The sequence below is a fragment of the Fukomys damarensis genome, unplaced genomic scaffold (assembly GCF_012274545.1).
Source record: "Fukomys damarensis isolate Sample0158 unplaced genomic scaffold, DMR_v1.0_HiC HiC_scaffold_29, whole genome shotgun sequence".
Classification (NCBI taxonomy): domain Eukaryota; kingdom Metazoa; phylum Chordata; class Mammalia; order Rodentia; family Bathyergidae; genus Fukomys; species Fukomys damarensis.
The window spans coordinates 25,676,189-25,695,144 of NW_022900941.1; the positions used below are offsets into that span (position 1 = coordinate 25,676,189).

The following is an 18,956-nucleotide window of genomic DNA, read 5'->3' on the forward strand; positions in this document are numbered from 1 at the left end:
CAAAAGAAAGGAAAATGGGAATGATTCTGAAAAGAGAAAATTAATGATGCAGAACATAATGGAAAGAAACCCCAGAACAATAGTTCTTGAGTATTCAAAAAGGAGTTCTGGCAAAGAAGTGGATATAAGGCCCTCCTTAGATAGAAACAAGGTCAGTTAATCCATAGCTACAGGTGTGAAGATAGAGAATATGCATCCATAAGCAGATATAGTGGTGTCAATGTAGAAAAATTCCCTTCTGGTTGTTTCTATTTTCTCAAGCTCAGCTGATAATGATCACAGATAACTTGGTATTTAAGGTTTTTTTAAAAAAGGAAGGCATGCTTTACTATCTAAAGAAGGGGAATATGGCAGGCTTAACAGGTAGTCCAAAGGCTCTGTTTGAATTTAAATTTAGGAACAGGAATTTAGAACATACTATCAAATACAGCTGGATATTTTTTCTCCAGTCATTTTTTGTGTGTGGGGGGGCAATGACAGGGGGTCGAACTCGTGACCTTGCCCTTGCAAGACAGGTGGTGGCACCACTGAGCTAAATCCCTGGCCCTTCCTTGTCATTTTTTTTGGGGGGGGGTTATTTTTTATTGAATTTATTGGTACATTCTAGGTATACAGTACAATCACACAGTTTTAATCTTGTAAGTGCAAGTAGAAAGTAAATAAAGAAATAGATTTTATTGGGTTGGGGATTTTGCCAATCCAACACAAAATAAATGTCAAAAAAGATATGAGATCATAAGACATAAATATAATGATGGAATATAAAAGTAAAGTTGCATAAAGAAAGAATAGGAAGAATAAATGTACAGGTTGAGTCAAGTACTAGAGGTGGTCAAAGGATTGTTTGAATAGGAATGATAAAGCAACTAAATAAACCAACCTCTCTATATTAGGCTGAATTTTTGGCAGAGTAGTTTTTTATTTTCATGAGTCATTTTTAGGAAGATGGGAGGTGGAGTATAGACAATTCTCTATACTCAGGTAGCAGTAATGTGCTTCGTTATAAATTAATGAGGGCAGGGGTGTTAATAAGAGGAAATAATATTTTATTGGGTTCTCTTATATCTAGCCATTTTCCCTAGGCATCTGGCATACATTAGTTTATTTAATTACTTCATCATCCCTATGAGGTGAGACAACATAAATATAATCAAAACCATTAAAGAATTTAGGCTTATGGTTATTCCACTGGCACAAGTCACTGAGCCAGTAAGCGGTAGCTAAGTATATGTATGTGTGATCATAGCATTTAAGAGCTTTCCCACCCCTAAATGTTTAAGACAAATAAGGAAATGTTTCCAAGAGAATAGTTTCTCTTGCTACTATTTTGCTAGTATCTGGAATTAAGGCAAGGGATGGTGAAGAGAGCAAAAGGTAATACATGTGCCCTAAGTCCAATACTACTGAGTGTCTGTGTGATAATCATGTGCTTTTACCAGGTAGTAATTTTACAGCTCCTCATTAATTTGGCTAGAAATATGGGTTTTCCCTTTTCTTTGGTTAATACCTAGTATATTATATATAGCATATTATATTAATTTAACAATATCTTATTATGTTTTTATTTAAATTCATTTTTGTCATGAGAAAAAATTATATATGTGATACAAGCATTCAACAAAAATTTATTTTTAATCACTTTGGCTACTTTACCTTTGGAATTACTAAATATTTTTTCAACATCTCAACAAAATAATACGGCTTCAAAACTGCAGGCATTAGAATGATTGAAATTCATGCAAATAATCACTTATTTACACTATATAAGTTCAGGTTGTAAAGCAAACTACCATTTGAAAATAATTCAAATAACACTTTGGGCTAACAATCTTGTTTATGAATGCTTCCTTGACCCCTATATTTCTTAACATTCTGCTATTTAGCTAGATTCTTTTATGCTAATATGGTCCAAATTAATAACTATTCAATTGTCATAGGTGTATTAAACGTAGGATGTTGAAGAAGCACTTCAGATGCAAATAAATTAAGGACATTTCATTTACTTGGAAATCGACAGCAGTAATAATTAAGGTGAATTACAACCACTTAAAGATATGCATTTTATCATAGAGTATATGAAAAATTTATAAACTTACTTTAAAATATAAGGCTGATGTTTTAAAAACTTAGATATATGACTGTGTTAAAGCTTGTGGTAAATCTCAAGTATAAAAACTGCAGTTTTCAGAAACTGAAAATCTCTCATCACACCTACAAAAACAGTATGTCTACAAAAGAGTTTCCCATTCATGTATTCAACCAAGTATAGATCAAAAACACTTGAAAAGGAAGAAATGTATCTCTATTCAACATGTACAATTTTTTCTTGTTATTATTGCCTAAGTAATATTATATAACAACTAAGTTGCATAGCTTTTACATTGCATATGGTACTACAAGTAATCTAGAGATGACTTAAAGCATGCAAGTGGATATACTTAGGTCATATAAATAAAGACTTCAGCATATGTGGAATTTGGTAACCATGGAGAGTCCTGGAGCCATTCTTCCTTCACAGCTATGAAATGAAGACATGACTATTACACACACACACACACACACACAAACACACACACACACACACAGAAACACACACACACTTGAACATTGTGATACTAGTTTCATTTAGCTTTATAGTTTTCAAAAGAGCAAAGAAATCATTAAATGTTAACTGGCAAATGATATACAATGACAGGAAGCTTTAATAGTAAATGGGAATTTCAATCAGAAGTCACAGAACTTCATTTAGACTTAATCCAGTCTGACAATAATAAGGTAACTGCAAACAGTCTCCACTTCTCTCTGCCTGCTTTCTGCATCCATAAAGTAAGGATTGTGCAAAGTAGTCTAACTTAAATTTTTTGCCTGACAGACATGATTAGGTATGGTGCAGATTTTTTCATCAATGAAATATGAGCTAGTAAGACACTCAAATAATTCAACATTGTGGGTACAGATGAGGACTACTGTCCCAACACCAAAAATCTGGGTGAATTCAGTAAGTTTAAAACATAATAACTAATGCTGACATCCTGCACAGCATGTATAGACATTAAATCATTTCCTGCCTTCACTTAAGAGATGGGGAAGAAACAGCTGTCTCTGATCTCCTTTTAAGGACGCAGTCAATTACAAAACAGCAGCATCATACTTTGTGTGAGTCCCACTGAAGTAAACTTTCTATTCACAAGGGAGAAATATTCCTGGTGGTAGTAAAAACAGTTTTGCAGGATTTAATCAAAAGTGAAAAAGAATTCCAAAATGTTCCCTTTGAGCCACATCATCCATTGCTAATTCAGGGTGGGCCCAGTAACAAGGGTAATAAAAAATGTCCTTAGTAACTGAGAAAGAAAAATGGCTATTAAGTGCATTTGCAACTCAATATGGAAGATTTAACTCTTTATTAATATAAGTAACAAACGTGAAGAAGGAAAAAGTAGAAGGCATCCAAACAATGAGATTTATCATTGATTTATTTAGAAAAGTTACTATTATGTATATAAACCAATGGGCAAAAGTTGAGAAATATGCTTCATAATAACTTCTGTAGCAACAACAACAACAACAAAAACCCAGTAAGTGTTGAAAGCCAAAGTAGCATTCAAGGACAAACATATATATATATATATATATGAGTACAGAAGGAAAAATGCAGTATCTCTACTGACCATGCAGGCAGAGTTTTTGGACACATGATTATTTAAAATCTTTGTAAATCACAGCATAGTGAGATAGACTCAATTCTCTAGTTAATCATGGTGATGCTGAAAAGTTACAATTGCAAAAAAGAACACCAACTTCTACATATTTGAGAAATAATTTATGACACAAAATTGAGAACAGTCAAAGACACTGACCTGCTCACATCAGGAAAACTGATGGGAAAGTAAATAACTTGGCATTTGGGTCTGATGATGCTTTCCAGATCCTTGGGTCTGTGATCAGGAATCAGTTTCATAAATTTCCCAATAGAAGTGAGAAATGACTCCATATTAAAAACTGAGTTGAATACAACAACATCAGCCACCAAGCTGTAAAGGAAAAAGATGTATGCAAATAATGAGATTAGATTCATTCAGAGTTATTTTATAATATAAAGTCTGTATTAATCAGAGTTTACATTGCACCTTAGGCCTAAAAAGAACATTCTATTTGCCCTCAGTATCTATCGAAGTGTCCCTATAGGAAAGTTAGTTTCATTAGTATTCTATTATAGGAAGTTGTGTTGGTGCCATCAAGGAGGAAAGGCAACAAGAGTATTGAAAGACTTAGTGGACTTGCATGAGAATATAGACCGAACCGTATGTTCCATGATGCCAGGAATTCTGCACAACAACAATACTGTTAAGTACACCAAGACTTCTTTTGTAAACTGACCACACCAAGTTTCTTTAGCAGTGATGCACTTCACTTTATACTATATTACTGAGAACAGGATGTTTATAATATTTCTGATTATTTAATTCATATAAAGATATTTTCATACTACATCATAATATATACAACACATTTGATTAAAATCTATTTCCTACTTTAGCTTTTGCTTTAAAAAGCTTGTGTTATATTTTTTAAAGTTCTGAGACCATACAGGAATGATAGTATATTTACAAATAACTTATTTCACTATTATATTCAGCAAATCAGAAAAGTAGAAAAAAATTAGTGGAAATGGATCCAGAAATCCATACCATTTGATCTGACTCCTAACATAAAAAACCATAATACAATAGATCTTTAGAATTAGCAGATGTGATATTGCCTACTGCTTTTCACAAAAAGACTGTTTCTCTCTTTAATGTTTTTAAAATAAAATAAATTGTTACATAAGAATATGACAGCAGAGCCCGGCATGGTGGTGAATGCACATAATACCAGTGTTCTGAGAGTCTGAGAAAGGAGGATCACAAGTTAGAAAAGCACTGTCTCAGACTAAGAAAATAAAAAGAACTGGGGATGTAGTTCAGTGTGAAGGTCCTGGGTTCCATCCTTAGTACCAAAAAAAAAAAAAGGAAAAATTTTTGTGAGATAAACTTGTCAGCAGTTTTCAGATTGTCTATAAAATTTTCTTGGACACTAATGAACAAAAACAGTAACTGAGAGGAACTGAATAGAACCTGAATGTGTAGTGTTATCTCTGTATGAATCAAAAACTGATTTAATAAATCAGTATTCTGATTTCTGTTCAATGTCACTGCATCTTAGTGAAATGCATACAAATACTTCCATAATCAGGTAACAGAAGATTAAATATACGAAACAGTTGGTTTGATTTTATCTTAAAAATACATAATAGATAAATAACATTGAAAAGAAGACATACAATGGAGGTTGAAGTAGGAGAATAAGTTTGAACCCATCCTCGGTGATTGAGTAACTTAGTAAGGCCCTATCTCAATTTTTTTATATTTAAAAAAATAAAAAAGGGCTGGATATGTAGTTCAGAGCAAAAGCCATGAGTTCAATCTCCAATCACACACAGAAAGAAAGAAAAGGCAAGGGGAAGGTAGGGGAGGGAAGGGGAGGAGAGGAAGAAGAGGAACGGAAAGGGGAAAGGGAGGGGAGGGCGGGGAAGGAAGTCTATAATAGGAATGCAAAACAACAAATCCATAAGGCTGATAGGCTGGATTAGAAATATCATATCAAATACTCCAATTAGTTTACATCATATTTGCTAAGCTAAATTTCCATTTATATATATTTTTACTGAGATAGGTTACTATTATTAATACACAGTAAAATGAAAAAAAAAACAAAGAAAGAAATATTGACTTGTCACCCCCATGCCTCCTTTCCAAAGTTACTTTTTGCATGGAAGTATTTTTCTTTCAGTTGCTACTTGATGCAAACCTAGGAAATGAGGATGATTACAGCATGGATAATACAAAGAAATGTCACAAAAGTGCTGACACAATGCTACGCAATACATAAGCCAGTAAACAATATACCATAAGTTGAAGAATGTTTTACCGCTAGTCTGTTTTCGCCATATGTCACATATTGTAATAGCGGCCCACAGATCATAATATATAGTTATGACATGCGCTCATAAGTCAGAGTTAGTGAAACCTCTGTTTAAGGTAAGCGCTTATGTCAGTCATCTCTAAAGTCCTTAACTGCCACACAGACATGGAAGCAATCTGACAGTGCCAACAAAAGCAGAAGTCAGCAAGAAAACTAAAGAAACATTTAAGGAAGCAGGAGTCATACTTTTCAAAGGAAATCAGAAGAGGACTGCTTTCTGACACTCTGATTTTTCCTCTGGACAACTGTGAACCATTTTTTTTCCTTCTAATAAACCAAAGGGTGTTGAAGGCCACATCTTTCCATCTATTCCTTGAAACATGTCTATCAGTTTATCCTCTTGAGAGGAAAAATGCAAAAATTATGTGAATGAATACAATTTTTTATAAAAGACAGGAGAGGCAATGAGCAATTTTTCTTTTAGATATCTGTCCTCAAAAGGCATGCAACACAACTACTTACACTCTTTAAAATCCAGTCTTACAACAAATTAAAGATTTAAGATAGTTTACAGAAATATTCTTTTTGGTACATTTCAGCCTGATATGAGGTGTAATTTCCATTAACTTTAACACCACATAAACAAGGAAAAATAGGCTTGATTTTTTTCCCCACTGATTTCTCAAGGGTAATAAACACACACTATCTAAAGAAAAAAACTGATGCTAAGTCAAGAAATCATAAAATATTGCAAATGTTTCCATATTGATAAAGCATAATTTTTTTTATTTTTAAAAACGTTTCCTTTCGTTTCGATACGAAATATTTTAATTTTATTATGAATTTAAAATGGTGGCTTTTTTATGAGCTATTTGATGTGAAGCAGTTCTCTAGTTTGTTAGCACTGCTACTTTACAATTGAAGCAGCTTGTAAAAATGATTGCAGGAAAACATTTACAGAATGCTCAAAAGACAGAATTATTATTATACAGTCATTTTTTTCTATGTTAACTCAACTATGGAACAGACTTACAAGAGAGGAGGGTCTGTTTAAACATATTATTGATGCCAATAACTAATAACAGCTAATAAGGGTGAATAAATGTATATAATCACTACCAAACTGATTCCATTTGCACTGGAGCAGTTATGTGACTAAGACCCAATAGCAAAGCCATGTCAGAGTTGTTATTAACTTCTTTCATTAACAAAGTATCAGTAGATAGACTTTGTAGAAGTAACAACAGAGAGATCCTCACTTTTAAAATGTCATGGTATTTTAAGACTGTATCATTTCAAAGATTCAATGAAAGAAGAAAAAAAACAAAAAAATTTATTTTCTATAATTTTCTGTCTTAAAAACAAGAGAAAAGACAGGGTAGAGTGGTGTTCTATTATGCATTAATCTTTATTTCTCTGGAAATTTCTAAAATTTGATTTAGCTGAATAAGTGAAAGAGATTGATAAATATAAGTTTACGAAATATAAAGTGCCCCTTCTAAAAGTATGCCTTGAATAATAAAGCATGGAATCAAGTGGTGAAGTTCCCTGCTAACCTCTCGATTCTATTTTGAATGTTATAAAAAAACCAGTAATTAGTCTAATGTATAATTGGAGTGTTTTATAAATTTTTAAACAAAAAGAGTAACTATGATCCTACATATACTGAAGAATCACAAGTAATTACTACCATAGATGGGACGTTTAAATCTTGGCAGCTACCATATTGTGTTTATAAGTGTACAGTAGGGCTCCAGATTTAAAAGCTAACCAGCTCCAAAGAAAAGGAAGGGAAAGGACAAAAAACAATGCAATCTATACCCACCATGAAAGAATTTGGTTGTATCCATATTGAAAATCCCTCTCCTGACATTTCTTGACAGGATACACCAATTGGTTTTCGTGGAAGTACAGAATCTTTTTCAATTTCCCAAGGTCGGGCCGAAGAGCAGCCAGTTCGGTCAGATTAAGCACTGAGCTTGCAAAGAGAATTCTAGAAAACAAGAAATTAGGGTTTACTGTCCTAAGTATGCTTTAAGGGTCATCATTTGCCCTTCTCTTCTTTCCTCTTCCAACCCAAGGAAAACATCATCTATAGGGACACATCAATAGTTGAGTTTAATACCATGTAGCAGCATTCGCATTCTAAATTTTAATCTCATAAAAAGCAAATGCTAAGAACTGTAAAAGCCCTGAATCTCATTGGTCTTCTCATCTCAGTTACGGAGAAATTGAGAAAAGGGGGAAAAAAAGAAGAACTGGATGGATTTTATTGAAAAAAGCAAGAAAAGCTCTATCTGAAGGACAAACAGAACAAAGATAAGGCTGACTGGGGAATACTTCACATTACACTTGTTTCATTACACTTGCTTTCTTTATGCAACCGACTACTGAAATTCAATACATGAGCAGGAATGGCACATGTGCATATTATAACATGAACCCTTTTGATTTATGCAAGACTGATCTACTACTTTTTCTCTTGGCATGTTTTCTTACCCACCCCCATTTGAAATATCTTATAACACTTGTATATTTAAAATATTTTTTTATCCATTATTGAACTGCTAAGGCACTAGATATACAATCTATAAAAACCCTGATATAAAGCACAAATTTAAAAATTGATACAAGTTTGATTTGTTGTCTTTGGAAAAAATAAGCTGAAAGAACACCTATTTGTGATAAAAGAAAGTGTTTACTTACTCTCTCATTCCATAAACATTTGCTTCAATGACTACTTGTGATAGAATAGGAGCAGGACAAACATAAAAGATGAATGAGACAGTTCAGTCGATGAATACTGTCTGTAGTAGAGATATATATGAAGTATCAGAGGATCAAACATAAAGGAGTAATAATAGCGATCCTAGAAATATTTCCTTAATGAGGTGTCTACCACACAGGAATATGAAAGACAAAGTGCAGTCCACGATCACCAGAAGACATTTAGATGGCACAATTTTGATAGAACAACACCTTTATAACATAATGTAGCATCCTTTGACCCTTCTAGGTTTAATTCTCATTCAAAAAAATGAGGTTCAAGAGGGTTAAGAATTCTTTCTGGAATCACACTGGCAAAAAGTTTTAGCAAAGCAGAGACTGTCGGTCTTCTAAGCCTGAAGTGTTTTTCATTACACAACAGATACAAATTGGTCGTGGACCCTTTACACTGCAAGTGTTTTATTCTGTACTTAATAAATATAAAATATCATCCTTGTTATTACCGTGATTACAACTACAATAAATTCAGTCTTGCTGACAAGCCAAATGGCTAACTTCAGGTGTTTATATGATCTGCAGCACTAGCCTTTCACATAAGAAGAATGATTACATAATAAGTGCATATATCATAAATAGGAACTCAAGTGCCTTCTTCATAGGCTACAAGAAGCACATAAGGCCAAAAGCCAGTAATCCCTCTCTAAACCACATATTAATTTTATGGGTTATCACTCTAAAGTTTAAAAAAAAAAATCTCATCAAGAGGTGCCATTTATTTTTTTATACCCAACCAAAGCAAACAGGAAAATTATGGTTAGATGATGCTCTGTTTTGTCCAAGGTAATCCCTGTTACTAACACTACCATTAAGTACAATACATTCTAGAACTTACAATGAAAAATTCTGAAAATATGAAGATAGTTGTTTTCCTACAAATCTGATCCTCAGCAGAGGAAAAAAGATTATTTTTTTAAAAAATACCAATTCTTATAAAACTTCCTTAACAGTGAATGAATGATAACTTGTGTGTCTATTATTGAGTGATTCTCCCTCTACTCCTGTTTTCCCTCTCCTCTCCCCCTTCACATACTATTGCAAGGCTGACTCACTGTTTTAATGAGACCTAAAAAAGCTGAATGTTTTTCACACAAAAAGAAGAAATAAGCATTAAATGTAGCCCCTTTATGACTAATTCATTACAAGGAAAAAAATGCAATGATTATGGCTTATTCATTCCAAGAATTGTAATGAAGAAATCTCGTAGACACCAACTGGACTAAGTGAGCAAACTTAGTACACTACACCAATAAGAGGACAAAGTAAAATCACGTATCCTTAAATGGGATGCACTGAGAAGGATACAAAGCATCAACGGAGCATTCCGCCTCAGAAAGCCTCATCTGAACTTGCTCATGAGGAAATAATCCGACAAATTTTCTGCAAAATAACTGTGCTATGTCTCCAAAAACGTTAATGTCATAAAAGAAAAAAATCTAGATTAGAGGAAAATAAAGACATCTCAAAGCAAAATTCAATGTATAATCCTTGATTGCTGTGATTATTAACTGTGTCAACTTGAGTAAGAAATGCCCAACTAAAGTTGATCAGCATAGTTAGTTCTAAGTGTTTCTGAAGGAATTTACTGAAGAAAGAAGATCCACCCTGGGTATGAGCAATACCAACTAACAGATTGTTTTATTTTGTTTTTCATTGCCCCCCCCTTCAACAGAATTAAAGGGGAAATGAAGAAAAGCTCTCTTCTGGTTCTATAGAGGAGCTGCAATCTTCACCTTCACCTTAGAAGTCATCTCCTGGATGAAGTGAAGACTTTTCAGCCTCCAGTACAGACCATTCCCTCCTGGGGATCCCCTTCCACAGGGGACTGTGCAGTGAGCTTTAGTCCTTTGACTGGATCCTTTAAATCTCTAGCACAGAGAGTCCTTCTGCACTTTTCCATCCCTGACTCTATGGGCAGCCATTGTATGCCAATCTTGTAAATGCTTATGTATTTGTACATCTTGCATTAAATGTTTCTCCGATAAGCACTTACTGATACAACTTAATACTGGAATGGGAAAACATAGCTACAAAGGACATTATCAGGACAAACGATGAGAATATGAACTGAATGTTACATTATACATTTTTACTGATCTTGAATTTCTCATATATAACAATTTTATTCCAGTAACTTAAGAGAATATCCTTATTCTTAGAAGATTCATGTCAAGTAATTTATATAAAGTGACACAGTGTCTGCAAGTAATTCTTAAATGGTTCACTAAAAATGCTACTACTAATAATAAATATTCATATGTATATATTTACATAGAAATTTAAAAGTGTACAAAAACATTAGCAATTGAAAATGTATGTAAATTGGATGCATTTCATTGTCTTATTGAAAATGTTTGGTAAGTTAAACATTTATAGACTATAGATTTGGGGGAATATATATTAAATAGTAGTAAGTGAAAGAAAAAAATTTCTCCATTCTCTAAACAACAAACCCATCAAATATATGTTTTTCTAGCCATAATCCAACTGTTAATTTCCTACATAAAGATTTTCCTCAGGTTGAACTATCTGTAAGGAAAGCCCTTCACTTTTACTACCTGTCCCCTCTCTTAACCTCTCAACTGATCCTTAAAGAATCCAAACTGAAAGTCCAGCCTTCTGAGGAAAAACTCCCAAATAAGAGAATGCAACATCATCAGAAGAAAAATGGCAATAATTTCATAATACTACCCATCTGAAACTGCCCACACAAGACTTCAGCGTAATTAAGGAAATTAATTGTACTTTAATAACAAATCTTGAAACACTCTGCATTTATCTCCATCATTCGTAAAGTATTTCTCCTTGTTTTCTCACTTAGGAAATGGTAGTTAAACTAGACAATAAGCAATTAGTCATATATTTAATTCAATGCCCAAAAGAACTGATGATGTCCACACATTAAAAAAAAAACAAGATACAAACCATAGGCAAATATTAGTTTCCTACCATTAATTTTTTAAAGTTGATAATTATACAATGAATGGCAGCCCTCAATCAGCAGTTAATCCCTAGGTTACCAATGTTCATCTTGCCTCAGGTATTATTTAAGCAATAAATTCTAACAAGATACACTTTATCATTCTACTGTGTGACTCTGGCAGAAAGGGCACAAGGTGATAGCAAAAACCACTAGGAACAAGATAATTCCTGACAGCTGCTGCTTGAGCACAAGTTAAATTGAACAGTTTATCTCAGCATGAAGATGTTATAAGGTTTTATGTTTAATATTTTAAAATTAACATAAAACCCAGAGAAAGCAGTTGGGCAATCTTTCACAAACATGACATACTACAATCACTGTATAAGCTGGATTAGTACTTATTACCATCCTACTACAGAATTAAGCTGTTTTTAGACCACCAAAGAGCTTTAAATTGCAACTTTTGTCTCTGTAAAAGAAACCTATATTTAAAATGTCTGCTAAATTCAAATTAACGGCTACATCATTAGCTTACCATTTCACCCAAAGTACAAGTTGCTATTATAATCGTCTAACCAAAATGGCTCTATGCTGCAAGCACATAATATCATTCCATGTATTCGGGATAGTAACCATATAGATATTTTAATTGTTTCCAGTGAAGATTGTATGTACAACTTGAGGTGTATTTGCTTAAAGAATTCAAAACAACTTAAGACAATAAAATTCAAGATTATAGATTTTACTCTTTTCTGCTCAGATTGAATAAATCTGTTTTGTCCTTTTTACCTTATTTACATAACATGTAAAAAAGAGGTGCTGCAATATACCCAAGTCCTATAGCTATGTTAACATTATTATCAAGATATACAGTTGTTTTGTTTTTGTACTGGGGATCGAACTTGGGAACTTCTGTTTGCAAGGCAGGCAGTGGCACCACTGAGCTAAATCCCCAGTCCAAGATACAAACTTTTCTATCATAAATGGTATGGAAAGGCAGTGGAAAAAGAAACAGAGGACAGAAATTTTATATTCCAACTACTGCCCATACAATCTACTAATGATCCTTCATGAACTCAGTTATGTCACTCTTGTCTCATAAAAAATCTTTTCAATAGGACCCCCCCAAAGAAACCCATTTATCTCCTAATAGGATAAAGTACACAATTTTAACAGTTACTAATTTAGTCTATGTTAGTCATACTTCAGTGATTTCTTGCATGGCTTCAGTAGGCCCTGGACAAGAGTAAATGTTTCCAGCTGGGTCACTTCCCTCAAAAGCTAAACTCTCCTCCTGGATTCATGTTGTTCAACTTCCATCACAAAGGTTGTGCTCTTTTCTTCCTTCCTTTGGGTTCCTGTTCCTGTTCCTACTCCCCAGGATTCTAGTTCTCCTTTCTGAGATGAAGTACATTCTATAATGATGGATATGCTCTATAACTGTTGCCCAAATATGACTAGCCACATATGGCAACAAGCACCTAGTGAAGCTGAGGAAGTAATCTTTTACATAATTTGAACTAAGTTTAAATTTAAATTGAATATGTGGCAAATGACTACTGTACTAGCAGACACACCTCTGCATGGTCTAACTTCCCCTAATCCAACACTCCTTCATCCATGATACCCAATGCAATTGCTTGCCTGATTTTACAGAACAGATCCTTGACCTGCTTGTGACAACCTAATTTCTAAGCTTCCCTTTGAACTATCTCAATTTCATTTACTAGGCTTTCCAATTCTGAAAAGACACTATTTTCCCCTTCTATAATTAAGAAAATATCTTTTCTTAAGGTGTAGGGAAAGTGGGAAGGTGTTTTCTTAAGGTGTAGGGGAAAGGTAATAAGAGAAAGGAAAAAAAATAGGAGAAAATGAGAAAATGGAAATAAAATGTTTGTAAATGTGGAGGGGAGGAGGGAGTGAAGGGAGGGCAGGGACAAGGGGAAAAAATGAGAACCAAGACCACCTGTCATGTAAAGGTACAAGATCCCAATAATGAATGTAACTGTACTGTATACCTAAAATGTACTCAATGAGGAAAGAAAAAGAAAATATGCATGTCCCTTACAGAAAATGTTTAAGTATGAAAATATAAATAGGTAGTATCACCTATAATTACTTCAACCAGATAAAGTAATTAATCACATTTTGGTGAAATCTATCAAGTACATGTTAAGTGTCTGTTTTTTATAAGTCAGTAAGCTAAGCAACAGCCATGAAATAGAAAACAAAGTGAAGCAAATAGAAAATTGTAGGCTGAAGAACTAAATGAGAACTAGAGCATATTGTTCAATGAAAAAGTGACCGAACATAGGGTTGAAGAAGTACCTGAGCATCTTTAAAAATAAGAAATTAATTTTGGGTTTTATGTTAAAAAAAAAAGAGAGACTAAACGATTTAAGTGAGAAAGTGACTTAAACATACACACACTTATTCCCTTTGGATGTGTCTACCTTTATTCTTTTTTTTTTTAGTTTATTGGTACATTTTAGGAATACAGTACAACAGTTACATTCATCATTGGGATCTTGTACCTTTACATGACAGGTCTTGGTTCTCATTTTTTCCCCTTGTCCCTGCCCTCCCTTCGCCTCCTCCTCCCCTCCCCTCTACCTTTATTATTTTCATTTGGTAACAAGTATATCTTACTGTAGTTTGTTTTTTGTTGTTGTTGTTGTTGTTGTTCGATAGTTTTTTTTTTGCTTTGCTTTAAATACCTAACACTGTGTTGTTTTACCAAGTAAGAAAATATTGCTAAAACATATGATTTTAATAAATTTCCCATCCATGACTGTTATATTCACGTATCTATAAAAGGTTTGAAATTATCTTTGTGTAATCTGTTATATCTTTGTTGCTTTTGTGTATTTCTGAATTTTTAAAGGAAAACAGACTTTAAGGAGCCATGGGAAGACAGCAGAGAGAGAAGAAAAGAAAGACCATCACTTCAACTAAGGTGCTAGTGCTGAGGATGATGCCATGTGGTCTGCTGATGAAACTGAAGAGGAAAAGTACAAGAGAGGAATACTATTGCTTTCTTCCCTTTATCACTTCCAAAGCATCTTGACAGTGTTTCAGTGCAACAGGAGCTCGATGATAAAAGCATACATTTATGAAAATTATTCTCAAACATTTCAAAAGTCTTTTGCCTCAACATATATTTAAATTCATAAAACATATGTAGAAGGATAATAATTCTAATATTCATTAATCATCAGAATGTAAAATTCATTTCAAAACAGTTTGCTTTAGCTGTCAGCTACTACTTCACCTTAACTAGAACATTTCTATTGCATGTTTAAATGCTATTGATTTTCTTTTTTTTTTTTTTGGTACCGGGGATCGAACTCCGGTCCTTGTGCGTGCAAGACAGGCCACCGAACTGCTGAGCTAAATCCCCGGCCATAAATGCTATTGAGTTTCAAAAACTTTCAAGAACACTATGTAACAAAATATTGCCTTTGGCTATACAATTAAAAGGTAAGATGGCAGTCTTATTATCTAAGAGAAAAGAAAACAATCATTTAACTTTCTAAGTTTCTGTGAGGGGCAATTTAAAGGCTGTTCAGTAGAGTATCCAGCTTCCCAAAAACTGTTTTACGGTATGGAGTGACACTAATCAATTAACCAAGCAGTTCACTTTTCTCCACCATAGTACTTTCCCTCTCCTGTGCTCATCACAATGGCTCTGAGAGTATACTATTGAAGACAAGGAACTGAGGTCTGCAGATAGGACCTGCCCCTGAGTGGTATCCATCCCAAGCACAAGGCTGGTTTCTTAACATCTATCCATGTTGCAGTCAACAGCACTCTGACCTACTCAAGGGCACTTAAAGAGAAAAATTACATAATACCTGTTGATCTGCTTCAGATAAAGGTGCCATTTAAAATCATGTGTCTCAAATTATCGCAGCAATCTCTCCAAGTCTTTTAACTCTTGGTACTGGCACAGAGCCTAATCCATAAAAGGTACTCTATAATTATGTTTGCAATGAGAAAGAAAGAGACAGGAAGAGACAGAAGGCCCACTATTGAAAAAAACAAATAAACCATAAATAAATTGAATTTTTACTGCATTCATTAAATCATTTTTGATATATCGGTTCAATTATTTGGGAAAAATTATTATTCGGAATTTTCTTGTAAAACCCAGGGTAATATGAACCACTGAGAATATTTATAGATAAATGTTTTAGACATTTTTCCAGTAGGTCAACAAATCAGAATATTGTGAAATCTGTTGACCCGACAATTTAACAAGTACCAAATTATAACCATGTTCTAAAACAACTAACAATATAGTCATTAAGTTATAAATACAGAAAAAGTCATATAACAATAAAAATATAAGTAATATCCCTAAAAATGTTACAAATAAGTGCAAGATTGATTGAGAATGAAAAGTAGAGGCAATGAGTGCTATTAAGAACAGTATCATGTAGAGGTACAAGATCCCAACAATGAATGTAACTGTACTGCATCCCTAAAATGTACCAATAAACTCAATTAAAGCTGAAAAAAAAAAAGAACAGTGAAAAACCTGAAAGTCTCAGGATTTGGGGATGGCAGAGTAAGCCTTAGTTCTAAAGTCTGTGATCTGAAAGATAAGAGCTGTGATCTGAAAGATAAGAGCTATCTGAATAGGTCAGAGAAGAGAAGACAGCTGACTAAAGTTAAGTGTTTGAAAATGAAAAAGAAATAATCAGATGAAACTGAAAAGGCAGTCTTCCAATGCCCCTGAAGGTACCCAAGTAAAGGATAAGTTTGTATTTTATCTCCAGCTATAGAGTGACCCACTGAGCATTTATTATACTAATCATACCTTCTTGTCTTCTTATTCTTAACTGAGCTATGAATGCTTATTCACCATAAAAATGGTAGTAAAATAAGAAAGATAAAGAATCAAAGTACCACCATTGGTAACTATCACATTCCAAAGTAGGGAACATATTCAAATACAGAAGAGGTAAAATCAGTTCATTTTAAACATGGCTTTCCATCATCACCTTTTCGCAATGCAATCTTTGGGTCACCATAATATTCTAATATTGATGATAATATTCCAAAGGATGACAGGGATTCATGACTTGTACAGGATTTTTACATACACCATCTCATTTACCCTTACCACCTGTACCCTAAGAGATATGTCTCATTATCCACACTTAACTGATTAAATAATTGAAACACAAAAAAGCCTTGGATAAATGCTAAAACAGCACGCATCAAGAGAAATGAGTTTCAAATCCAAATCCTTAGATGGTCTGCATCTAAGGCCTCCACTTTTTAACTTTTCCACACTGGTTTTGGATCACCTAAGAATGTGACTCCTAGCAGTTTTATCTTAATTATGTTTATTATAGTCTGTGTTTGAGAAATAAGAGACTATAGAAAGTACGAGAAAAACTACACTAATGCGAACAGTGTTATTTTCTCCTTCACTCATTACATATTTACTGAGTGCCTAAACTGCTCTGGCTATACAAACTGTGGAGAGGTAACGACCACCAAGGAAGGTTTGCCTAAAGAACTGCACTTTAGGCAGCACCATAAATAACGTGAGGGAATCAGCCTACTGAAATACCAAGGAGGCAGTCAGGGCAGGAGGATACAAGAAAGTGGCTGACATTAAGAGTAATGAAAGAAAACAGAAATGTCTGGCTTGGTTACTCAAAGAGTGAGGCTAACCACATGATCCAAAGGTTTCTAGCTTACATAAGCAGATAGGTGGTGATAACATTCCTTAACGCAAGAAGAGAAAAAAAAAATTGAAGTTGGAGTAAAGGGCAAATAAGGAGACAAGTTTTATAAATGTTTGATATAAGTAAAATGTAGGTAAGGATAATGAAAGAAAATGCACTGCATATCTGATTAAACAAAGGGCCTGGTCACCAAATATGTTTGCTAAAAAATGTGCATTATGAAGCTGGGCATGGTAGCACATGGCTGTAATCCCAGAACTTGGAAGGCTGAGGCAGGAGGATCACGAAAAGGTGAAGAAGCTTGGACTAACTACATAGTGAGACTTTGTCTCAAAAAAAAAAAAAAAAAAAAAAAAAAAAAAGTGCATTCTGGTTTCTTACATATCTGTTCTAGACGATTCCCCAATATTTTATGTCATCCTGTTTCCTCCCATTACAGTAAATATTCCTTGATGAGATAAATTAGATCTGTTGTTCTTTTCTTTAGTATCCTGTAGTTTTTTTACAATGGCGGTCAGGACTCTGGATTCTAAGTTTCCTAAGGGTAGCTATGTCTTTCTTGGTTTCTATTCTAACTCAGTACTCAATAACTGTCATCAAATAAGTGAACGAATGAATCAAATATGTCAGTCATACATTCCTTCAGTGACACCAAAAATATAAAACTAGTTGATTCTCTTTATAGTATTCAATATGAGGTCCACTCCCACCATTAACAACACTGGGGAAGTATCTGTGTCTCTCTTCAATCTAAGAGGTATTATTTGATGCCATTTTTGACTGAGCCCACTATTTTATTCTTAGGTTCCCAATTATATTTCAGATACTATTCTCTATTTTACCATCCTAACATATGAAACACTCAAGATACAACCCAAAGGAAAGGAATTCCTGAAAGATAGGTGTTAAACTGGTACAAAGATCAGAAATGTAAAACGTCATATAATAATTTCTGTCATCTTTAGGGATTCATGATCACGAGTCTTGAAGAAGCAAGACAATTAACATGCAAAGAGCATCTAACTTGCTAAGTGTGCTGGGAACACTTCATATGGTGTTTTATCTCCATAAACTAATATAATTAGTGTGTAAAACATTTATAATTCATCTCATGATTAATCCATTGTAGAAGACTATTTCTTAACAGTAGCATATCATTTTATACTGAAATATCCCTTGCCCTTTTTAGTTTAGGTTACTCGGGAGTATCTAAACTTTATTTCTGAACACTACAAAAGTTAGAAGTCTGGAGGGATATATGGAATATACATTCTATCATCATACCACCAGTGCTATCTAAGCTTATATATATTTAAGGATGCATTGACCAGTCAGGACAGAACAACTCTCAGCCAAAGCTCAGTTCAGGCACAAGCCCGAGGAAAAACACAGGCAAGCACAGAGGGGCTTTTGGACATTATTACCACCTAGGCTTGAACATTATGGCATGGTAATAAATAAAGTAATCATAATGGCAAAAATAACATTAACAATATCAATTAAGCTATTCCTGATAGAAAAAGGTATTTTGTTCCCAAATAATAATTAAACTATCAAGAAAAAATATGGTAACTTGCTATTTTGAC

The 18,956-nt window shown here is 33.8% G+C and overlaps 1 protein-coding gene across 7 annotated transcripts in view; it reads right to left on the reverse strand.

The window, feature by feature from the left end:
• Gtdc1 (glycosyltransferase like domain containing 1) overlaps positions 1-18,956 on the reverse strand; it is a 369,864-nt gene that overhangs the window by 181,679 nt on the left and 169,229 nt on the right. For 6 of the 7 annotated variants that reach the window (XM_033757211.1, XM_033757212.1, XM_033757213.1 and 3 more), the window contains 2 exons: positions 7,787-7,954; positions 3,858-4,031 (listed from right to left, as the gene is read on the reverse strand). In XM_033757211.1, coding sequence (XP_033613102.1) covers positions 3,858-4,031; positions 7,787-7,954 — 342 coding nt within the window. The remainder of the gene's footprint in view (positions 1-3,857; positions 4,032-7,786; positions 7,955-18,956) is intronic. The other variant, XM_033757214.1, reaches the window with a different exon arrangement.